Raw genomic sequence first — 25,579 nt, forward strand, 5'->3', positions numbered from 1 at the left:
GCTTGTCTCCCTTAGCTGTAATTCATGACCTTTGTGGCATATGTGTAACTATTCTGAGGTTCAGAGCAGGGTCACATAATAGTTTCAACTGGCAACTGAACTCTGGAGGGGCCCCTCAGGAAGCACTACAGGAAATGGCTACTAATGATGTGCCTGAACTTTTGAACCTGGTAAGTAGTTACTTTCAGTTTTGCTTAGATCGTATTTCTGCAATTTCGCACTTATTCGCGGGGCGCGAACTCACGCGAACAGTGCGAGCAAAATCCGCTGCTCGCGGATTTGCGGATTTTGCAGGAAATTCGCAAATCTCGCGGATTGCGGATTTCCCGAAAATCCGCGAGCGGAACGGATTTTCCGCCCATGCCTAAATGGAAGTCGTAGTGGATGGATGATGAATGGATGGCAGGGTGTATAGATGGGTGGCAAAGTGAATGAATGGATGGATGGATGGCGGATTGGATGGATGGCAAAGTAAATGAATGGATGCGTGACAGCGTGAATGGATTAAAGGCAAAGTGACTGGTTTTTAGACTGTATGGATGGCATAATAGATGGATGGCATAATAGATGGATGGCAAATTGGATGGATGGATAGATAAATGGATAGAATGGGGAAAGATTGAATGATGGATGAGAGAATGAATGGATGACAGAATCTAAAGGTGAAATAGTGGATGGCAGTAGGTGAATGGAAGGGTGAAAGAATGAATAGATAGATGCAGGGATGGAAGAGATAATGAAGCTGTTCTATTGCTTTGCTTATGTTTCTAAATACTGTCGTTGTTTGGTAGAGTGTGGGTGTAGAGTGTGACCTATGTGGGAGTTGTTTTGGTGTTGTGCTTGATGTCTAGCGGGTGGCTTTACTGCTGTGGTATTGTAGCAGCAGTTCAGTATGGAGAGGTGTAAGAGGAGGAAGGGAAGGAAGGGATACATTTACTTATGCATTTAGCTACCATTTTAGTGCTGGTGGGCCTTCATCAACTAAGAGTTGACCTTCGAGGTTTGCGCCGCAGTTTCACACCCTTTCTTATGCAGTGGAGTAGAGAGTGGCGTTGTAACTTAAACCCTGCCAATCCACCCATGCTGCTCGCCGAAATTTTTCCCCAGATCCACCCCTCCCTGCTGCTACCTGCCATGGGCGGCAATCTGGGGGATAGCCCCGGGCGCCAGAAGCTCTAGCTACGCCTCTGTGGGGACAACCCCCCCCCCCCACTCCCCCAAGTAGTGGTTGCTTGCTCGCTACACACCATATGGGGGTTGGTTTCGCTTTGTTCTCTCTGATTCACTACTTGTGTCTGTTTTTGGTGCTCTCTGAAAGAAGGTCTATGGGTACGTATGACTGGGTGGGTAGCCCGGTGCTCTTTAAGGTCATAATCAACTATTTACTGTGCTTTGAAATTTGATACAATTGAATATGTAACGAAAAATGTGCTGTGAAATTCATTTTGGTATGTCTTTTTCCAAAATTTTCTTGGGGGAAGAACACCCCCAAAACCCCTCCCTAATAGTGGCCGAGCTTGCTCGCTACGCATCACACGGGGGCTGGTCTGGCATAATTTGCCAGGGCTGCTTTCAGTTCCCAGTCCGGCCCTGCTTTCACCTCCAACCGCAAGACTCTCTCCACCCCTCCCGAGGGTGGCACAGAGTCCATACCGCCACCACGCTACTGCGGATTTAGGATGGCGAAGCTGTGGCGATGCGAGTGCAAGGCACTTTAGGGGTGCTCTTCCGGATCTTTGGTTAATTTGTCCTGAATGTATCACGCATCAAAAAGTGGTTCTAGAACCTATTTCTAAGCAAAAAATCCAGAGTTCGATTATCAAAGCTTTCCAGTTTCTTTTAGTTGGGCGTTTACATTTTTTTTTTTTTATTATGTTACTTTTTTTAACAATATTTTATAATATTTTATTACCTTTTTAGCTGCCGAGTGAGTCCCTCATATTGACAGGGGTGCTTTTCACACCCATCCTAAAAATGCAACAACAAAAAAAAGTTTTAAAATATGATGTGTTATGCACAATTTCTTTAAACATGGATTAATTATCTATAGAGGCAGTTCTGATAGTCCTGGAAAGCAGTTCACAGCATTTCTAGTAGGTGTGGGGCGTCCATTTTAGATCGAAGCCTACAAGGATTCCCCTCATTCACTGAATGACAGGGCTTCCTCTGATGAGGAAGCGCCTACATGAAAACAAAGCGTGGTTTAAGCGCTCTCAGCTGCAGCGTGGTTTAAGCGCTCTCAGCTGCAGCATGGTTTAAGCGCTCTCAGCTGCAGCATGGTTTAAGCGCTCTCAGCTGCAGCATGGTTTAAGCGCTCTCAGCTGCAGCGTGATTTCAAGTACTCTCGCCTGTAGCTTGGTTGTAAACTCTCTCATGACTGAACTGGGCCTGAAGTTCACGATCACAAGGCCACATGTGCAGACACCGACAGGAAACAATTAAAAACTCATTACTTCTGGGTGTGAAAGAACACGTCTGTCATTGAAAAGTTCCTGTTCTGTATGCAGCGTTATACTCTCTCCATATATCGCCATTTTCAGCTCATTGTAAGGCGCCATGACACCGTACTATGCAAAAGCGCTATGGAAACCGTGAAATAAAATTAATGAATATGATATACTTGCACTGTAATGTAGAACGTGACAGCCCCCACTAAGTGTGTTTAGTTTCATCTCTAAATTTTATACACCAATAAAATAATAATTTTGGACAACATCATTATACCATATAAAACAAGCATTTGCAATGCAATAGGTCTCGCATTTACCCAAGTTTAAGCTATTGCCTTTGTAAATGACCATGGTCTTTTATTTATGTTTTAAAACCCAAAATAAAAGGCATAACCATTTACTATGCCAATAGCTCAAGCTTGCGTAACTGCGAGACCTATTGTATTGCAAATGCTTGTTCATGTCAGCATCCGTCTGAAAAATAGAATAAAAGCGGAGAATTTCACCCCTGCCCACCCCCATTTTTTTGTTGTTGTTCCTAAATGAGCAATAATCCTTGTATTTCGTTGCTATCATAGTTTTCCAGATATGATCTTGCTGCATACGGGGGACATTCAGTTTCTCTGTAAAAGACACAGGAACAATCAAAATCCTCCTTCGAATCTGTGAAAAGGGAAATTTGTAGGAAAATGAGAACAGGGACTGAAAGCATGACCGGAAACACATACAGAAACACGCACATCAATACCCTTTGTTATCATTAAACACATCCCGGTGTCTTTAAGGACTCTGTTCCACTTATGTGCTTCTGAAAGGGTAGTTTACGTTTCATGTTTTTCTATTGAATGCGTGTATTCTACTTCTATTTTGCATGCATGTATTCTAGCTGTGCTTTACCTGTGTGTAAACTTTATTTGCTGTTGTTCGGTGACACAATGTGCTCAGATTAGAGTGTCTTTTTGCTAAAGAAGCAATCGCTTAATTTGTCACGGCCATCATTCAAATTAGCATCTTTCACAGTTAACTGCCCTTCCAACAAGTAACATACTTACAGTCAGACGCGTAATATGCAATTGAAAACCAGCACGGCCGCTCGTGCTGCAATAAAAAAAAAGTGCTCACCGATTAGTTGAAGAAACAGGATAACCCCGCAAGTAAAAGCTCCCGTCCTGATGGGCGGTCCCAAACGGAGACAGGGCGGTAACAAGGAGGGACTAAGAAGCCTCATCAATCGGAAGCCTGCGTTTACCATGGACGATGACACCAGCCAATGAAAACATGGGCGGGGCTTCTTCACCACTTCTAAAAAATACCTTCCTACAGCATGCCTCGCAAAGTGGTCAGCGCATGCGCTGCGACGCTAGGCGAGACCTAAAAAGCAGTGCTTGCTATATTGGTAGATATTGAACAACACCCAATCTATATTCAGAAACCCATTTATAATATATAGGATTCTGCAATCCTTATAAAAACCCATATCTAATTTCTTTTAAATACGCGGCTTGTGACGCACCCAGTTGCCTATTATAAAGAAATGGCGTCAAAACTCAAGAGGTTCCAATGCCTGCTCCCAGAGCCAACAGGGGAGGGGAAGGTAGGCCAGATCACAAGCGTAATTAAAGCAGCTATTTAAGGAACAAAATATAATGTTGCTTTTCTTTCCTCTGCTCTATTTTTCTAACTCTATAGTGAAGGGCAGAAAGGTGATATTAATAGTAACATATTTATTGCATCCAATAGGTAATTATAGAAAAGGTAGAATATTTCTGCATGTTTTTAGGCATTTTGAGCTACTGTGTCTTTAAAAAAAAAATGTAAACGATGATTTGTATTAAAACGTATTCTAAAAAAATTTGCAAATTGCTTTTTTGATGGGTTTTATTTTGCAATAGAGGTTTTTTTTTTTTTAAATAATTTTTGCCTGCAAACATACACTCTGTTTCATATGAAATAGCTAAGCACCAAGGATTGAAGTGTTTTTTGGGAAAGGTGACTGTGTGACCATGTATTTTGAAGAATATTACAACTTTGGAATGTTGGGAGCTCCATTGAAAACAATGGAGTGCTCTGGGCTTCTAATGGCTAGTAGAAGCCAGGAGCACCAACATTTCAATGTCTTACTTTGTTCACAGTGGAATAGGGGGGAATGTTCTAATAGCTTTGGAGCCCTTCATAGCGGGCTCTACCTTCTATTAAAGGCCCGATTCCTTGTTAAAGGCTCTTGCATTCGGCTCATACCTTTAAGCTCTGGAGTGAGCCTTTCAATGGGTGTTAGAGCCCGTTGGGCCATAACGTATCCACTGCTGTACATGATAAGGATATTGCAAGTCACCTAGGAGTTCCATAACCTTATAAAGGAACTCTACTTTCGGCCATGTTCCTTTATATAGTCCTAGAACTCGAAGGTGACTTACAAAATCCTTATACTGTAGAGTAGAGTATATTTTTTCGCATATATAAAGGAAATTACTTTCTCTGGAAGATTTTGATACGTTTCGTCAGCATGGCCATTACCAGATGTGGTCAATTTACAAAGAATGCTTAATTTTATTTTTTTAATAAAATTCTACTTCTATTGAGAAGTTCTAGAGCTCTCTCTTACCAGCACAGCTTCCCAATTTAGCACAGCTAGAGCAGGGTTGACCAGCAGCTTCCTGTACTTAACCTTTCTTGCGAACTCCAGAAGTTGTTTGGCTTCCAACACTGTCCATCTGGAATCTTTCCCAGTTAATTTGTAGAACAAAGCATATCAAACTAATAAAATACTAGATTTTTGATGGCTAGATGTGTGTCTTTAGTTTATTCAAAGGGATGACTCGGTCCTAGTTTTAATGGCTATGCTTTCTTTCATTTGTCTCTAGGAATGCTAGACGGGAGAGCAATGGAGAGAGCAGCGCTATCTTCGTCAGCACCACCACTTCTAACCGAGTGGAACACCACAGAAAACTACGACGCATGTGTCTACAATGAGGAGTTCAAGTTCATCTTGCTGCCACTGGCCTACGCCATCGTCTGCATCCTCGGACTCGTGCTCAACGCCAGTGCCATCTGGATGTTCGTGTTCAAGATGAGGCCGTGGAACGCGACCACCGTCTACATGTTCAACCTGGCCGTATCGGACATACTTTATGTCCTGTCCCTCCCCACCCTGGTGTACTACTACGCTGCCCAAAACTGGCCCTTCGGAGAGGCGATGTGCAAAATCGTCTGCTTCCTTTTCTACACTAACTTGTACAGCAGCATCCTCTTCCTCACCTGCATCAGCGTCCACCGCTATATTGGCATCTGCCACCCCTTCAAGTTCTTCCAGCTAATCAAAACAAAGCATGCCAAGATCATCTGCTGTGGGGTCTGGCTGGTGGTCATCACTTGCCTCATTCCTAACCTCATCTTTGTCACCATCAGCTCCAATGGCAACCAGACCCTTTGCCACGACACCACCAAGCCATCGGAGTTTGACCACTTTGTTCACTACAGCTCGGCCATCATGACCCTTCTCTTTGCAATCCCCTTCCTTGTGATTGTGGTCTGCTACTGCTTGATGGCCAAGGAGCTGGGGAAGCCCCACATCGCGGGGGTCCAACGAGACCTGCCAGCCAGCAAGAAGCGCGTCATCAAGATGATCATCATAGTCACCACCGTCTTTGTGGTCTGCTTCCTGCCCTTCCACATCACTAGGACATTGTACTACACGGCCAGGCTCCTAGAAGCCAACTGCAACATCCTGAACATTGTCAACCTCACCTACAAGATCACACGCCCGCTGGCCAGCGCCAACAGCTGCATTGACCCCATCTTGTACTTCATTTCTGGTGATAATTATTGGACCAAACTTGTGCGAGCAGTTACCGAAACGCCAAAAGCCAAGTGGAAAAAGGCGGCTTACGCCTTCCCTGTTATTTCTCGGCTGACGACTAGCAGTCAGGCCAATCTGGCCAATGCAGATGTCAACAGCATCACGACTGTAGGCAGTGGCTAAGAGGAATGCAACAGATGTTCAAGACCTGATAATGCATAGAGTGGAAGGGACCCTCACTTGGGGGAGAGGCTATACATTCTGCGTCTGGATATTTTGTGTCTAGCTCTAAAATTTTCTGGAGAACACATTGTAGACAGATCTGTCTTGCAGAAAGCCCATCGTTGGCTCCTTCATGAAGGCGGTACATGCCAGACGTTTTAGCACTATGAGGCCATGCCTCGACTTTCAAGTTTGTAAGGCACAAAGACTTACTGTGAAGGGTCTTGATGAACTTTGAGGATAGAAGGGTCTGTCTATTTGCACTAATGTTATTCCTGAAGGCCCTGAACATCAGGCCCCTCTGGCCTGTGTGTAGTTTATCTCCTGCCTCATAGCAGGTGATGTCTTGATCGTTAAATTTCTTCCATCCCTCACCATAACCCTTCTGATGATGGTATTACTGCCCCCTAGCACCTTTTCATGCATCCCACCCACAAGACATAGGATAAAGAGTCAGGTCGCGGAGGGAACCTGGGTTCAGAAGACCAGGCCTTTGGACACGCTACTCAATGGACCTCTTTCTCCAGGCCTCCTGGAGAACCACCAATCACGTGTCTGACATAGGTGGCACCAGTGTTTTAATGCTCTCGTTGGGGTGAGGTTTGTCAGCTTTACACACTCCTTTCCATGAATGGAGTGGAGAAGGGTCGTTTGAGGTTGCAAACATTTTGTATTGGTAGTAGGTTTACTGTATAAAAATTCCAGGTACCACCATGATAGTCTGTTGCGAGGCTGATGTCAACATGCGGTCATGACTTTGACAGTGCATCCTTCATTTGTGTCTTTATCCCTGTCCTCAGTGGGTACAGGTAGACTGGTCCTGATTCTGAAGGGCAGACTTAAAGGCACGCATTCTCCTGACGGTGACCCAGAGTGAGCAGCATGTGGGCGTCTGTACACAAAAGTAGTGTCATCTGAAGTTGTTGGTTTATCTTCATGTATGCACAACCGGAAATGATTCAAGATGTTTTGTTGACTTTAAAAGCCTGTGGCGCAAGCTGCTTCCTGTTTCTTAAAATGTAGTTTCCTCTGTCTGTTCCTTGTGCTCTGCTCCTTATGTATTGACTCCTATTAGCCAAACAGGTCACAGCAGTGCTTAATTTATATACATTTTTTTAAAGGGCCAGGTCCCTCGTCAGGAGGCCACTGCAGCTTGCACCACCCATTGCCCCTGCCAGCACTGCCAATGCCAGTACCTACACAGCTACTAAACATCACACTCCTACAAGTGTGACACTTTAGATTACTCCAGGAGCCCAACACTACAAAAATGGCTTAGACGACCGTTATTATTAGTCCTTTTCAATGTAGATTGAATTAATAAACAACAGCTTTTGTTGTGCTCATTTCTAAATTGGACAAGCAGCGCCACCATGTGGCAGACTGTCATAAGTGCTGGTGCTTACAATTCAGTGCCAGTGCTGAGCACCGGAAACCACAGGCTCAAATTAAGCATTGGGTCACAGTGAATTTATGGATCGATTCCATGTAAGGTAACATACCAAGTCCCTCATATGGTCTGGAGCATGAACTATGGACTTTGCTTTATCTCTGTTTTAACACAAACTCTAGCCATTTTCTCTGGCCCAATCAGAGGAGGGCCTCTCTCCATGGGACTATTTTTGATTTTAAAATTGTGATAAAAAAGTAAGATGCTGAGGAACTTGTATTGTGAACTCATTAATATTTGTTAAAGTTTTAATTCGATATATATATATATATATAAAATAAATGTATTTATTTTATTGATACAGGTGTAAAGATTTGGTCAAATTTCTCTTTCCCCAAAATGTATATATATTTTTTTAATACTTGTCTCTTCAAAAGAAGGGACTCAGAAGTGTGCTACGAAGTGAATCTGTGTTTGGCGACAATGGCGTCGGTGAAGCCCACTGACAGCCTGAACCATTTAAAATCCTCAGTGATAAGACTTCTAAGATTGGACTGAAGTGGAGTTTTGAGTAATGGAAAGGACACTCAGGGTGAATGTCTGAGAAAGTTAATCGATTTTGTCCAAAAGAGCTCTTCTTCAAGGCCACTCCCCTCTGGATAAGAGGCCGCAAGCACATTTGCCTCTATGGGGCATTTTGTGAACCTGGAAGAAGGTCACCTGTCTGACAACTGCCTTTACACGGACAGTCAGCAACTCCACAGGTGTTGGAGCAATGGCGGGGTTCAGCGTCTAAGAGGGAACGCCTGGAACCAAATGAGCCTCCTTAAGAAAAGTTGCCATTATTTTGCATGCTTCAAAGTAGGAATAGAAGATTGAGCCACTTACGGACATGTGAAGTTTGTGGAGAGGTAGTACCAAGATCAGCCCAAAGTGCAAATAAAGTAACCGGAATACTTACTTTGGGCATCAACATGTTTCAGTCAGCCAGCTGCACACCTGGGCTTCTTCATCATTGCAACTAATATGAAAATGGCTGGATTCATCTGATGGTGCATTTGCTTTGCAGACCATGATGCTTTCAATAAAAACAATCGGCCATATTAGCAAGAAACTGCGAAAAATATACAGCGCGCATAGCGCGAAAATTTTCATCGCCAAGTATTGCTGGAATATATCGCCACGCTACTGCTGCATTAGCGATTCAGAAAAGGGGGTGGTGATGAACAGAGTGTCTGAATTAAGCAGACCACTCTTACCCAGTCCAAAGATCAGGGCTTGATCCATCACCGTTTTTCAGCTCACTGCACCATCCCAGCTCAGAACTTGGCTATATGCAAATTAGTCTGATCCTGGCCCAGTGCATCATGGGAACAGGGCAGACCAAACTACCAAGCCAATTCTTATACTGGGAAGGAAACAAGCTACCGGGGACCGGTTTCTGGCATTTCAGCCGTCTTCGGCCCGGCTTGCTTGAATCCTGATGGTGCAATGAGCGAGGGACTCACATCTGAGTATACCCTTCCACGCTTATGGTGGACAAAAATGATTCAGAAAAGGGGGTGGTGATGAACAGAGTGTCTGAATTAAGCAGACCACTCTTACCCAGTCCAAAGATCAGGGCTTGATCCATCACCCTTTTTTGCATATAGCCAGGTTCTGAGCTGGGATGGTGCAGTGAGATAAATAACGGTGATGGATCAAGCCCTGATCTTTGGACTGGGTAAGAGTGGTCTACTTAATTCAGACACTCTGTTCATCACCACCCCCTTTTCTGAACTGCTGCATTAGCAACAATGAGCGCTATGGTGATATATATTCCAGTGATAACGGGAGGGAAGGGCCAACATCGTGACAAAACCAGCGATGTTGCATGGGGAAGGGAGAAAACCTTGCTGATACGACCCTGTGGTCGTATCAGCATAATCCTACCCCCGATGTTAGGTATGGTGTAGTCAAGAAAATAGCAGGTGTAAAAAAAAATTGTGATGACCCCGGTTAAAGTGACTTTTCAAGGCGCTAACCGGGGCCAGGGCCTCCTTGCTAATAGGCAATAGGCCTGTTAGTGGCTGTTTATTAGGGCTGTTGGTCGGGAACGCCTACTTTGCATGTCATTAGCAATGAATATCGTTGACATGCAAAGCTGCACCCAAACCGGCCGCTATCACGAAAAAGTTGTCGCTAATGCCTGTTAGCGACAGCTTGATGATAGGGCGATGAAAAAAATCGCTGCTTTAGCTGCAAAAAGTGCCGGTAAAGCCCTTGGTAATATGCCCCATTCTTTTAAAAAATGTGATTGGTATCTCCTTAGTTTAGGTTCTGAACTGACGTGGCAGCTATGTCTTTCGAGGCCCACAGTAGGGAATGCTGCACATGGGAGCATCAATGTGTTATAAGGTGACATTGGAAGGTAACTCAAGTGCAGGATGGGTCACATCTTCTTGGCAAGGAAAAGCAATGAACAAAGGTCAGTTTGAGCTCCTGGCATGAAAGCTCCAAGTCCATTGGTGAACAAAAGGCCCCACCGTGTCCCCAGGGCAGGCGCCCATGGCTAAAGGGACTGGGCAGGCTTTATGAAGGACCGGAGTGAAGGAGCCGAGGTATTCACCCAAAAACCAATGACAATAGATGTCCACATGACGTCCTCAAACCTTACGTAGAGAGGTGATTAGTGGTGTAGCTTGAGTCAGAGACGGTTACCTCCTTTGGTGTTGGACACAAAGGAGAAAAGAGAAGACAATATGAAAAGGCTCTGAAGCTCCAGCATCGAAGAAACACAAGATTCAGATGCGCGGTGTTTAACAAGGGCCATCAAATCCATGCCACATACTTAGCTTATCCATATGGCACAAATGTGCCTACAATGAACTGAAAGAGGATGCATTGTAGTGTTCACCTGGTATGGTTCTGCCCATCACTGGCTGTCCCTCATTGGGTGGAATGTAGGAGTGCCCTGGGCAGATGTTGTCCCAGTGGAGACCCTAATGTCCTCTGCGAGTTCCATCCCCAGCAGGACCCAGGAGATCTTTACCCCTGCTGCCACCAGCATGATGTCTTCTGCAACTCTGGACCAGTCAAGCAAGTGGGGGAGCTCCTGCCAGATGTGCTACTGAGACACCATCACATCTGCAAGCAGGGTAGCCACAGGGACTAGTCTTGCACGCTTTCACCAGTGCACTAATCTCCCAGCCCTGGTAGCTCTGGAGGGTGGGGCACAGGAGCGGGCTCACACCCCGGTAAGGTATAGGTCAGGTATGTAACATTTTAACATATATTACCATTGATATTGCCTCTATCCTATGGGCCCAGAGCACCTTCCACATGAGTCTCACACGGGCAGCAGGGGGTGTAGCTACTATTGATATCCTTTACTTGACATCTGCAATCCCAAGCCTTAACCACATAACATCCACTGACCTACTAACAATAGAATGTATTACCCTTGGCAACAACGCAGCAAAGGAAGGTACCCTTGCAACCTGGAGGAATGCGGGAATTGTCAAGAAAATTCTTGCTGAAACTGCCAAATTTGAAGAGTGGGAAATTACTCTCAAAGAAGAGGTAACACCAGGTTATCCGCCCCCCTATTAAGGAAGCGTGCCAAAAGAGATGATCACACATGGGCAAGTCGACCAACATATTCGGTATTGCAAGGTGCCAGGGGTGCTGAATCCGTTAACAACGAACACCCGAATAGACAAAATCAGGGTACAAACGAAGACTCAACCTATAGCTGGGCAGCCAAAACGGATCGAAAATCAATAAAACTTCTTTCATGGAACATCGCTGGTGCAAAAGAAATCTTAAATGACAACAGAAAAATGGACACCTATGACATCCTAGCTCTACAGGAAACGTGGTTAATGGAGCCAATTGACGTACCAGGCAGACTATGCTTTCACGTCAGTGCAACTCGCACTCAGCGTCATGGGCGTGCGAGGGGGGGGACTGTCGGTCTATATAACCACTGCATTAAACCTCAAGGCCTCCCAATTGGCCACATCCACGGCAGACATGCAAATCATCAAACTCGAAGGGGTATCACAGACAAAAACTGGAACTATTATCTTAATTAACATATATGCTCACCCGAAAAACACAGTAAAAAAAAGCTTTTCAAACGCATCAATAACGTTGTATTTAGTTTCCGCCTTGAACAACCAGCATGGGAGATAATCCTTACAGGCGACTTTAACGCTAATCTCCTACATCGCCCGGAAGACGAGGACAACATCATCACTGCTAATAAACTCTGGGGAGTTGAAACCCAGGAGATTCCAACTGTAAAGAAGACAGACAAAGTTTGCAGGCAGTTGATGTGGGACCATGAGCACCTAGGGTTGCGGGTGCTAAATGGAAGAACTAACAGGACAAACCCCCCCTCTACCACCTACGTAGGCCATAGCACAAGCACAATCTTGAACTATACCATAGTCTCGCTTTCTCTACTAAGACTAATCAAAAAGTTCCAAATAATATGCTCTTTAGATAGCGACCATTCAATGCAGCAAATTGGAATAAAATTGCCATCGTTGAAATACTCACAAGCAACTACGATAGCAGGTGAAACCTCAACAATTAACCCGAAGCGGGTAAGGTGGACAAGTAATTCATTACCACAAATAGCTCAGGACGCTAAGAAGCTACTTCAAACGCTAACTCAAGAAAATGAACGGTGCACAGAAACCTGGTATGCCTTCTTAAATAAACTACCCAAGACTGGTGTCAACCATAAAAAGAAGGCCAACCCAATGAACAACGATTTTAGCAAGTCCACACTCTCCTTAAGAAGACGTCTGCGGAAGTTCACAAGACGAGCCCATGGTCACAATGTAAACTCAACTGTTTGGCAAGTAGTCCGATCAACAAGGAAACAATACAAGAAACTAATTTGGACTGAAAAAATAAAATCGAGTCACTGAATTCTGGACCAAAATATTACACAACATAAAAAAATCTGATTCCAGAGAATTCTGGTTGCAAGTTAATTCATTGAACAGATCAGCACAAATAATAAGCACGACCTGTATCACTGAAAAGGTATGGGTCCAGTACCTAGTTGATACCTTTTCAATAAAATCACTGACGCCTCAAATAACAACAGCAACTATAAGCACATAAAACATCAAATATAGCGGCCCCGAAGAGCACTGCCCGTGTTCAGTCAAGCATCCTGGGTAACAAACAGACCGGTTCAGACCAAACACCGTGAGCAGCTGATGAACTTAAAATACTGCAAATAATAAAGAGAAGTAGGCAAGACAGTGCACCGGGACCGAACGGCGTACCCCAGGCAATTTACCAGGAGGACCCCCACTACTGGGCCCGTAACTTCAACCTCCTGTTCAGGTCAATAAACAACACAAGTCGGCTCGCAGAAAGCTGGAGAGGGGCAATCATTAATCCTATCTATATAGGCGGATATCGTAAAAATCCAGCTAATTAACGCCTGCTAGCACTCATCGACGCTGAAGCCAATTATTACGCATCCCTGATGTTAACTGACCTTGCACAATGGTCCGAAGCCAATAACAAAATCCCGATTAACCAGACAGGGTTTCGCTGTGGCACCTGGCACTATGGCAAATACAATGGCGATAAGCTTAATAGCCGAAAAAAGTCTACAAAATCATCAAGCACCGTACGTCTGCTTTATAGACTTTAAGGCGGCGTTCGACCTTGTCAGCAGGCAACCACTCTGGTCTAAACTGAAACAGCAGGGCCTGCCGGATTGAATCTTACCTCCAAAAATGGACATGTACACCAACACCTGGATTCAGGTAAAGATCGACAACGGTCAGCGGCTAACAAAGAAGACCAGTACTTTTGATGGACTAAAACAAGGCTGCGTTTTGGCCCCCCATCTTTTCAATTTATTTATGGCCGACCTGACATCAAGGCTAGACAGAATCAATGCTCATCCACCGTGGCTAGGAAACCTACGTTTAACACATCTTTCCTATGCCGACGATGTGGTCCTCGTCAGCCAAATGAAGATAGGCTTGCAGCGTCTCTTGCAAGAACTGGCCGGATACACAAAACAGAATCTTCTTGAAATAAATAGCAAGAAAACAAAGATTATGATAATAACTCGACGCAGCAAAGCATCCCCAACTTTTGTAATAGACAACAACAAATTGGAAGTAGTGGACAACTACAAGCATTTGGAGATACAACTGGACAAGCACCTTAATTTTTCCCTGCATTTCAACGCCATCGAAAAGAAGGGAACAGCCTTGTTACACGCATTTAGCAGTTTATCAAACCAACTCAAAGGCCCTTTGTTCATCCCACTCTTAACCGTCATGAAAGCCAAGCTACTCCTAACAATAGCCTTCGGCAGGGTGTTACATCATGGAAGGAGTGCACAGCTTATAGACAAAATTCAAACGAAAGTCTACACGTGGTCGGCTTACTGCACCACGCATCACCAGCGCAGGTACGACTTGAGTTCGGCCTGCAGTCTCAAGTACTGCTGAAAAAATATGAGACGGTTAAATTCTGGTATGACGGAATCAGGAAATTGAGGTCAATCGCGCCATGTGGGAAGCAATGCATAACAGTCCGAATTCCCAGTATGCCAAGTTCTTAAAGCACTCCCTTGAAACCACCGAGCTAGTGGCACTATTGGAAACCAAGCTACCTGTACCAACGTTTAAACAGGCAGTAAAGAAGGCGGCCAACAGGCATTCATTGATCAATGACAAGACAACTCTGAGCCATCGCTCACACGCCTGGATGACAATACAATCATACAAAAAGCCTAGACTCTAACTGCAGCACGATCTCGCAGGGCACATCATTTTTAGAAGAAGTCATTTGCATATTTCGAAAATCTCCGTTTTTAACGTTAGGTGGTATTTCTATTTTTAATTGTGGATTGATTGTGGTGTTGTACCCGCTTACTTGCACATTAAAAAACCTACCATTCACACGCTATTTTTGCGTGAATTGAAATCCTTAGGCAGATACCGCGCCATCTTGAGTGAGGGAGAGGCAGGGGTACGACAATCGGCAGGCGCCATCTTGGGAGGCGCTCTAGTAGGTGCTGCTCGGCGGAGTACACGGCCCAGCATATAAAAAGGGGGAAAAGTGAGCGCGCAGCCCTAGACTCTAACTGCGGTACAAAAGGGGGTGGTGATGGACGGAGCATCTGAATCAATCAAACACTCACACCTAGTCAAAAGATCTGGGTTTAATCCATCACCGTTCTTTAGCCCACTCTGCCACCCCAGTTCAAACATGGCTATATGCAAATCAGTCTGACCCTGTGCCTCATGGGAACAGTCCAGCCCGAACTGCCAAGCCATGTCTTCCCTGGACCGGAAACAAGCTTCCGAGGACCGGTTTCTGGCATTCCAGCCGTCTTCAGCCCGGCTTGCTTGAATCCAGTGGCAAAGTGAGCAAGGGACTCACGTCTGAGCATACCCTGCCACACTTATGGCGGCCAAAAGCGGTACAAAAGGGGGTGGTGATGGACGGAGCATCTGAATCAATCAAACACTCACACCCAGTCAAAAGATCTGGGTTTAATCCATCACCGTTCTTTAGCCCACTCTGCCACCCCAGTTCAGACATGGCTATATGCAAATCAGTCTGACCCTGTGCCTCATGGGAACAGTCCAGCCCGAACTGCCAAGCCATGTCTTCCCTGGACCGGAAACAAGCTTACGAGGACCGGTTTCTGGCATTCCAGCCTTCTTCAGCCCGGCTTGCTTGAATCCAGTGGCAAAGTGAGCAAGGTACTCACGTCTGAGCATACCCTGCCACACTTATGGCGGCCAAAAGCGGTACAAAAGGGGGTGGTGATGGACGGAGCATCTGAATCAATCAAACACTCACACCCAGTCAAAAGATCTGGGTTTAATCCATCACCGTTCTTTAGCCCACTCTGCCACCCCAGTTCAGACATGGCTATATGCAAATCAGTCTGACCCTGTGCCTCATGGGAACAGTCCAGCCCGAACTGCCAAGCCATGTCTTCCCTGGACCGGAAACAAGCTTACGAGGACCGGTTTCTGGCATTCCAGCCTTCTTCAGCCCGGCTTGCTTGAATCCAGTGGCAAAGTGAGCAAGGGACTCACGTCTGAGCATACCCTGCCACACTTATGGCGGCCAAAAATGGTACAAAAGGGGGTGGTGATGGACGGAGCATCTGAATCAATCAAACACTCACACCCAGTCAAAAGATCTGGGTTTAATCCATCACCGTTCTTTATCCCACTCTGCCACCCCAGTTCAGACATGGCTATATGCAAATCAGTCTGACCCTGTGCCTCATGGGAACAGTCCAGCCCGAAATGCCAAGCCATGTCTTCCCTGGACCGGAAACAAGCTTCCGAGGACCGGTTTCTGGCATTCCAGCCGTCTTCAGTCCGGCTTGCTTGAATCCAGTGGCAAAGTGAGCAAGGGACTCACATCTGAGCATACCCTGCCACACTTATGGCGGCCAAAAGCGGTACAAAAGGGGGTGGTGATGGACGGTGCATCTGAATCAATCAAACACTCACACCCAGTCAAAAGATCTGGGTTTAATCCATCACCGTTCTTTAGCCCACTCTGCCACCCCAGTTCAGACATGGCTATATGCAAATCAGTCTGACCCTGTGCCTCATGGGAACAGTCCAGCCCGAACTGCCAAGCCATGTCTTCCCTGGACCGGAAAAAAAGCTTCAGAGGACCGGTTTCTGGCATTCCAGCCGTCTTCAGCCCGGCGTGCTTGAATCCAGTGGCAAAGTGAGCAAGGGACTCACGTCTGAGCATACACTGCCACACTTATGGCGGCCAAAAGCGGTACAAAAGGGGGTGGTGATGGACGGAGAATCTGAATCAAGCAAACACTCACACCCAGTCAAAAGATCTGGGTTTAATCCATCACCGTTCTTTAGCCCACTCTGCCACCCCAGTTCAGACATGGCTATATGCAAATCAGTCTGACCCTGTGCCTCATGGGAACAGTCCAGCCCGAACTGCCAAGCCATGTCTTCCCTGGACCGAAAACAAGCTTCCGAGGACCGGTTTCTGGCATTCCAGCCGTCTTCAGCCCGGCTTGCTTGAATCCAGTGGCAAAGTGAGCAAGGGACTCACGTCTGAGCATACCCTACCACACTTATGGCGGCCAAAAGCGGTGCAAAAGGGGGTGGTGATGGACGGAGCATCTAAATCAATCAAACACTCACACCCAGTCAAAAGATCTGTGTTTAATCCATCACCGTTCTTTAGCCCACTCTGCCACCCCAGTTCAGACATGGCTATATGCAAATCAGTCTGACCCTGTGCCTCATGGGAACAGTCCAGCCCGAACTGCCAAGCCATGTCTTCCCTGAACCGGAAACAAGCTTCCGAGGACCGGGTTCTGGCATTCCAGCCGTCTTCAGCCCAGCTTGCTTGAATCCAGTGGCAAAGTGAGCAAGGGACTCACGTCTGGGCATACCCTGCCACACTTATGGCGGCCAAAAGCGGTACAAAAGGGGGAGGTGATGGACGGAGCATCTGAATCAATCAAACACTCACACCCTGTCAAAAGATCTGGGTTTAATCCATCACGGTTCTTTAGCCCACTCTGCCACCCCAGTTCAGACATGGCTATATGCAAATCAGTCTGACCCTGTGCCCCTGTGCCTCATGGGAATAGTCCAGCCCGAACTGCCAAGCCATGTCTTCCCAGGACCGGAAACAAGCTTCCGAGGACCGGTTTCTGGCATTCCATCCGTCTTCAGCCCGGCTTGCTTGAATACAGGGGCAAAGTGAGCAAGGGACTCACGTCTGAGCATACCCTGCCACACTTATGGCGGCCAAAAGCGGTATTGGCTTGGCAGTTTGGGCTGGACTGTTCCAGGGGGGGCACGTCCTTGATTTGCTATTCTCTAATCAAGTTACAACAAGGATACTAGATGTAATGTCTCAGAGCTGGTCAGACCACCACCTAGTCCTGTTTAGCATCAGGACGATGCACACTAGGGATAGTGAAGATCAGCACAGGTCTTATAGAATAGGCAGAGAATGGGCGAAATTGGGCCATTGCAGATCCCCAGTATTTGACCCGGAGGACACGCACTTTGACCCCATGATATCGGTAGAAGAGAACTATTCAATCTATACAAACCACATTTCTGCCATCTTAGATCAGGTAATACCTTTGAAGAGGATAAAAAATAAGAGGAAGGCTTCGGCCCCCTGGTTTAATGAGGAGCTGAAACCGCTCCGGCTGCTTCGTAGGAAGGCGGAAAGGAAATGGAGGAATGGGTATGGGGAGGAAGATAAAACGGAATTAAGATGGAGACAGCTGCACTATAAGGAAAGTATCCTTAAGGCGAAGGCTGACTTCTACGCTAGCTCAATTGCCCATGCATCTAACGGGACAAAAGCTCTCTTCGAAATCACTAAAGCGCTGTCCGCCCCTAAATGTCTGGACAATAAAGTAGCAGCATCACAAGAACTTTGTGATGCGATTGCCTCACATTTCCAAGACAAAATCACTAAGATCGTGGACAGTCTCACTGTTAACAACACGGCGGAACAACTTATGTCGGTACAGATGGGAGCGGAAGCTCATTCACAATCGGCCTCCCTGAATAATTTCCAAACCCTGCCAAAAGAAGCTTTTGATAGTCTGGTAGAGAGGGTATCCTCAGGCTCCCCAAATGACCCCTTCCCCTCCAGAATATGGAAGTCATCTGGCCGGGACACTCTCCCTTGGCTGAGACAGATTTGTAACCAGTCCCTGGAGAAAGGAGAGGTCCCAGAGGAATGGAAACTGGCAACGGTGACTCCTCTGATTGAAAAGCCTTCACTGGATCCTTCGGTACCGGCCAATTTTAGACATATTTCTCTCCTACCTTACCCAGTTAAGATTCTGGAGAAAACAGTTAGTGGGGAACTGTCGCGCTTCCTGGAGGAGAACTCCTTGCTTGATAGAGACCAGTTCGGCTTCCGCCCCGGTCACGGAACAGAAACGGCTTTGGTCACAATGTTGGACAACCTGCGGATGCGTGCCGACAATGGGAATGCGACTGCATTAGTGCTTCTCGATATGTCGGCCGCATTCGACACGGTGAACCATCTAATCCTGTTGGAATGACTACAGAATTTGGGAGTGGGGGGCAGGCACTGCAATGCTTACAATCCTACCTGGCAGGACGTCATCAGGTGGTAACACTGGCTCCTTTCACTGCCAGGAAAACATCAGTAACCCATGGGGTACCACAGGGGTCTGCAATTAGTCCCATCTTATTTAATATTTATTTGCAGCCCTTGCTCCCCATTGTAAAGTCTGCCGGAGTCTGCACAGTTAATTACGCGCACGATACACAATTGGCATTCTCGTTGGAGGGTGCCAACGCTGTATCCCTTGATCTGTTCCAGGAATGTATGCGGAAGACAGCCAACTGGCTTAGTAGGAACTCCCTACAGTTTAACGCAGGAAAAATCAAGGTGGTTTACTGCCCCTCGGGTAGGCCACCTAGACAATTTCCATCTGAATTTAAGCTGACCCCAGAGGCGGAACCACTGATTCCGGTGAGCAAAGTACGTAACCTGGGGGTGCTGATTGACAAGGACCTCCAGTTGGAATCACAGGCTAATGAGACCGCCAATGTCTGCTTTGCTTTGCTGCGCATGCTGCGTAAAATTCTTCCCTTGCTACCTAAAGAGGCACGTACACTGGTAGTAAGTAGCATAGTGGGTAGCAGGCTGGATTACTGCAACTCGTTGTATCTGGGGGCCCGTTATATATTCTACAAGGGCTCCAAAGAATCCAGTCTGCAGCAGCAAAACTTACCCTTGGCTGGCAACGCCGCTCCTCAACAACAATGGCCTTGAGGGAGCTGCACTGGCTACCTGTGACGGAAAGTATTCGCGTCAAGTCCCTGGTTTTTAAAGCGATACATGAGCTAGGGCCAGTCCCTACGCAGGAAAGGTTCTCTAGGTATCAACCCTCCAGGCAGCTGCGATCATCTAGTGCCTCACTACTCACGGTGCCTAGGTTCAAACGGGCCAGACTAGGAGGTGGAGCATTTAGTGTAGCCGGCGCTCGGCTGTGGAACGGACTTCCCCAGAGCCTTAGACAGATTAGCGCCCTGCTAGAATTTCGAAGGCACCTGAAAACCTGACTCTTTCCCAAAGCCTAGCAGGAATCCCCTATTCAGGTCAGGACTGATGTGATCTATTTAATCGTGATTCCGTTTTTAGTCGGAAGCCCCAGGATACCCGTGGGGTGACAGTAAGCGCTATACAAGTTTTAAATCAATCAATCAAAAAGTGCACTCTGGCTGCCTATCTAGGACTTGCATTTTCATCATATGTTAAACTTAAATACCTCAGCCTAAGGATGGGCAACCTGCCATCAAACGCTGATCAACCTAAATGGAGGACCCAAGACTCCAAGGAGTGTGACTTATGTGGTGCTGCAAAACAAGATTTCATTCATCTGATTTGCATTTGACCCGCACTGGACCAGGAACGCCAGAACAGGCTAAAGGCGAAGTTTAAGGAATATGGAAATCGCACCTGCCGTTCCGCGATTATACAAGTACTCTGCTCAGCGGACCCTCAATTTATCTGTAGAGCAGTTACATTTACCACCAACTTTGAGAAAAAAAGAGGAACTTTTGCAAAGATCCAATACATAACCTGATCTTGCATTTTTTGTGTGACTGTTTCCTCCGTAACTGACTCGGTTTTTGGAAGTTCGAAGGATATTTTTTATCCATGGTTTTAATTCTTAATTATTTATGTATCCTTCGATCAGTTCTTAAACATTACTGCATTTATTTTTGTAATGGTTTTTATTAACTACACAATAAAAAGACTCTCTCTCTAAAAAAAAAAAAGTTACTATTGATGCAAAGGTGCAGTGACACCGGCTCCAGAGCCCTGAGGGGTCTATTGATCTCTTTTTTATGTATTAATTGTTTTACTGATCAAATTAAGAATTGAGAAATGACAGCAAAAACAGTGAAATGCAAGTCCAGTTTATACTCATATAGAGATACAAATGTTGATTGTGATATCTGCACCAATAGCAAACAATACTTATAGTATTTAAGAGCGGTAGAACAAGGAAGAGCGGGATAATAGAATAGGATACAGAAGGAAGGAAGTAAAAAGAGGAAGGGAAGAAAGACGGAAGCCACAAAGTAGGGAAGAAAGAGAGGGGAAGGGTGAGGGGGTAGCGAGTACAATGATGGTAATGAGGAAGATGCAAGAGTCGAAACAAACTATCGGGGAGGAGGTGGGCATCTTGCAAAAAGGGGACCATATAAGAAGAAAAATATCTACTTTGTCCATTAAATTGTAAATGATCTTTTCATATGATGCGGTCTTGTACATCTCCGCAAGCCAGCCCTCATGTGACGGCAACTGTGGAAACCTCCAATGTCTCAAAACACAGATTCTAGCAGCTGGAAGGTCAGCGATGAGCAATCAATGAGCATTGTGGGTCAATTCGGGAATGTCCAAAAAGTCATAGAGGAGAATTAGGGAAGTGGCAAGGGCAAATCCATAGATTCCATGAGCGCAGACTCTACTGACGTCCAGAAGGGGTGTATGGAGGGACAGTCCAGTAAAATAGGGGCAATGTTACATTAATCAATTATTTACATCAATATTTATAGAATTGCTCATACAGGCAGATACATCTTACATTCTTACAGTACAAGCACATCTCTGACATAGAGGAGTTGAAGAAAGTTAAAAACCTGCCTTTAAATGATATTTTCTCTTAGGCACCTGTGAAGTGATTCTTGGTTTTTTACCATTGCTTTGGCATCTAGGTGTTAGGCTCCAGATGGATCCCAGACACAATAATATTTGAACAAAAGAAGGGCTGATTGCCCTTTAAATCAAGCATTTGTTTGGGCTCAGCTGAAAGTGTAAATAAGAAAGCCCCCTCCATGCCTGCACCTTGCTGCTCCCAAAGGAATGTGGGCAACTTACGTGGGCGCTGCTGAAATGTGTCCTAGTTTAGACAATGACACCAGGAAAAGTTCCGCAAGTTTCCCTGAGATCCAAGCCAGAATAGCTGCCGGAGTGAAGATCCGGCAAGAACTCCATACTTTCCAGCGCTGGCTACCGCTGCCCTCGGCTTCCATAGTGCATCCTCGAGGCACTACAGGTCTTTCACCGCATACTTCAGTGTCATATCCCCATTCTTGTTATCATAGAAATCCCAAATTGGAGAAAACCTGGGGAAGATCTTCCACTAGCCCAGCAATGGTCCAGTTACACGCTGCAAAGACGGCCCAGTAATGGGTGGCCGGTGTGTTTCTGGTTCAGAATTCCACAAGCGAGTCCAGATCTGAACATAAGTGGTCAAGCATTGAAAAAGATACCGACTATTCCATGGGCCCCGCTTTGTTAGATGTTGATACAAGTAGGGTCTAAAACCCCTACCATAAGCACGTACATAAGGCGTGACTGCAGGTTAAGCACTACTCTGCAGAGCCACGGGCGGCCCAGGAGGCGGAGACCCTTCAGGCCCAGAACCAGTGTAGCCCCCTTATAAAGGAAGGGTGTGGTAGGGGGGGGGGGCTATGCCTGTGATTGACACAGTGCCATTTTAAGACATAGGTATATTGGACAACTCCCCGGGGCCCCCACCTTACCGTGAGCCCTCATATGGTGCTCTGTTAGTCTCACCTCTGTCTCTTTTAGTTCTGTTTTTGCATTCCCCCATTTCTGAAAGTGTAACATATAAACAAATATTGTTTGCCATTAGAAACGCTTAATTTAGCTGAAAATGGGTCTGAAATAGTCATTGTTTTTAACAGTTGGCTCCAACCAGTGACGGGCGGAAATTAGTGCAATGGGGGAGTGGAAGGTACACTCACTCACACCCATGCGTTCACATGAACACACACGCCCCTTCACATCACACACCCACATATACACATAGATTGACATACACAACAGAGGAGATTGAGAGAAATACGCGGCGCTAGTTCCTAGATCCCTGTTTTCCTTTCAGGGAAAAGTCACACATTAGGTTATGCTCTGAGAAAAACACACTCTTTGCATCTTAAGTGTCCATGCAAAATTCTTTTATTATCGTCTATCCTTGTTCAGACACAATAGAAAGTTGTCTTCAATTTTGGTAGAAGTAACATTTGAAGTACATCATATGCTTGATCACAAAATTCTTTTCACACAGTAGTGGCACAGAACAGCCGAGCCAACACGTGTTTCGTGAAATTAATTACCTTCTTCAGGGTTTCAGAATTTCAGTTCCTTCATACTAATAGTCTTCTCAACTCTTGATAAAGGGATCCCAGATTCATCCTGGCAATATGCACTGTATAATATAGACTTCCAATATCCAATAGGAAAAAAAGGCTATAGCCTCTCATCGATATGAACACCAGTCAGTAACTGCCTTCCGCAGTACCTATTCTGGGCCTGCTAAGAGAGAGCACTGGTTTATAAACTTGAAATGAAAATAAAATGAAATGAAAATGCATTTTATATAGTGTGACATCTGCCCGAGGTCGTTTTGGCACTAGCCAGGTCAGCAGAAAAAAAGAAAAGTTAACAAAAAAACAAATCTAAAGATTAAAAAGCCAAGTTTTAAGATTCTTCCTGAAAGAAGGCAGGGAAGGCCATGTCTAATACACTGAAGAGGGTCCCTGTAAAGTGAATAAGTTAGGGGAGAACCAGGGAAGAAACAACAAAATATACAACACTCAGCCCCTTACCAAATTCTTGACATCATACATTAATTAATAAAGAATGTCCCACAGAGGAGCAGTGAATTTCTTTTATTATCAAATGATAAAAATATTATCTCTCTTTTTTTAAATATAGATATACTATTAATTACATACAATAAGTTCAACATATACAATATTATTTGAAATTCATATCAGACAAGGGACACCCAATCATATAGGGAGAAAACCTCATAATTTCAGTACATGACTCCACAGAAAACATCAACAGACAAAAGAGAAAATCATATAATAATCAAAACTAACAATGTTACAAAGACTAACAGTGTTACAATACACTCCAACCAGGAACCAATTACAAATGACACAACATAATTCAAATATACAATACACATCCAACACAATTGCGCCTCCATGTCTTCAGATGTAAATATAGGACATTCCACCGCCTAGGTGTGCCATAAACAAAGCTTCTGCCGCCCCCGTGAGCTCTTTTAAATTTAGGGACAAGCAACTTGTGCACTGATAAAGAGCTGAGCACTGGATGGAACATACTGGACTAATTTTTAAAAAAAATATTCGGGACCTATGCCATGCAGGTATTTAAAACCAATGCATAATATCTAAAAATGTATACGCTTATGCACCGGTTGCCAGGGGAGTTGGACTAGAGCCTGACAGGCAGATTGACAACTAGACAACGGCGAAACATCAGCCCTCATCCTCTTGGACCTGTCAGCCGCCTTCGACACGGTCTGCCATTGCACTCTAAAGACACGCCTCCTAGAAGCCGGAATCCAAGAGAAGGCTCTTGACCGGACCACGTCCTTCCTCTCCGGCAGAACCCAGAGCGTCCGCCTCCCACCCTTCCGATCCGAAGCCACCAACATCATCTGCGGCGTCCCCCAGGGCTCATCCCTCAGCCCAACGCTGTTCAACATCTACATGGCCCCCCTCACACAAGTGGCCCGCCATCACGACCTCAACATCATCTCCTACGCTGACGACACCCAGCTCATCCTCTCCCTCACCGAGGACCCACACACCGCCAAAACCAACCTCCACGAGGGAATGAAGGCCGTCGCCGACTGGATGAGGAGCAGCCGTCTGAAGCTGAACTCGGACAAGACCGAGGTCCTCATCCTCAGACCCACCCCCTCAGCCTGGGACGACTCCTGGTGGCCGAACACACTGGAAACAGCACCAACACCCACCGACCATGCACGCAACCTAAGATTCATCCTCAACACCTCCCTCTCCATGTCTAAGCAGGTCAACGCCGGCTCCTCCTCCTGCTATAACACCCTCCGCATGCTCCGCAGGATCTACAAGTGGATCCCGACCGAAACAAGAAGAACGGTGACACAGACCCTCGTCAGCAGCAGACTGGACTACGGCAACGCACTCTACGCAGGAATCTAAGCCAAACACCTATGATGACTACAACGCATCCAAAACACCTCCGCCCGATTGATCGTCAATGTCCCCCGCCACATCACCCCCACCTAAGAGACCTACACTGGCTCCCCGTTGACAAGAGGATCACCTTCAAGCTCCTCACCCAAGCACACAAAGCACTCCACAACAGCGGACCAGCCTACCTGAACAGCGGACTCAGCTTCCACACCCCCACCCGCCAGCTCCGCTCCACCAGCCTCGCCCTCGCCGCTGTCCCCCGCATGCAACGAACAACCGCCGGCGGCAGATGCTTCTCCTACCTCGCTGCCAAGACCTGGAACGCCCTCCCTACCCACATATGGCAGACCCAAGACCTACTCACCTTCAGAAGACTCCTCAAGACCTGGTTCTTCGAGCAGTAGCAGCACCACCCCCCTCCCCTCCCCTCAGCGCTTTGGGACCCTCAGGGGTAAGTAGCGCGCTTTACAAGTACTCTGATTGATTGATTGATGCTCACAGATTCCTACCAAGAATCGTGCTGCAGCATTCTGCAAAATGTGTAGCTTATGAAGTAATCGCTTCTGCAAATGAATGTACCGGGCGTTGCAGTAGTCCATCTTTGAGCAAATGTAATCAGTGACCACTTATTTCCTAAGTTCCA

At 46.0% G+C, this 25,579-nt stretch overlaps 1 protein-coding gene across 1 annotated transcript; it reads left to right on the plus strand.

The window, feature by feature from the left end:
• The first annotated feature begins 5,313 nt into the window (after positions 1 to 5,313).
• LOC147718375 (P2Y purinoceptor 4-like) lies at positions 5,314 to 6,429 on the plus strand. The gene has a single exon (XM_086966707.1). The coding sequence runs from the start codon at positions 5,314 to 5,316 to the stop codon at positions 6,427 to 6,429; it is 1,116 nt and encodes a 371-aa protein (XP_086822833.1).
• Positions 6,430 to 25,579: the final 19,150 nt, after the last annotated feature.

This window comes from Lissotriton vulgaris, chromosome 4_1, assembly GCF_964263255.1.
Source record: "Lissotriton vulgaris chromosome 4_1, aLisVul1.2, whole genome shotgun sequence".
In the NCBI taxonomy this organism is placed as follows: domain Eukaryota; kingdom Metazoa; phylum Chordata; class Amphibia; order Caudata; family Salamandridae; genus Lissotriton; species Lissotriton vulgaris.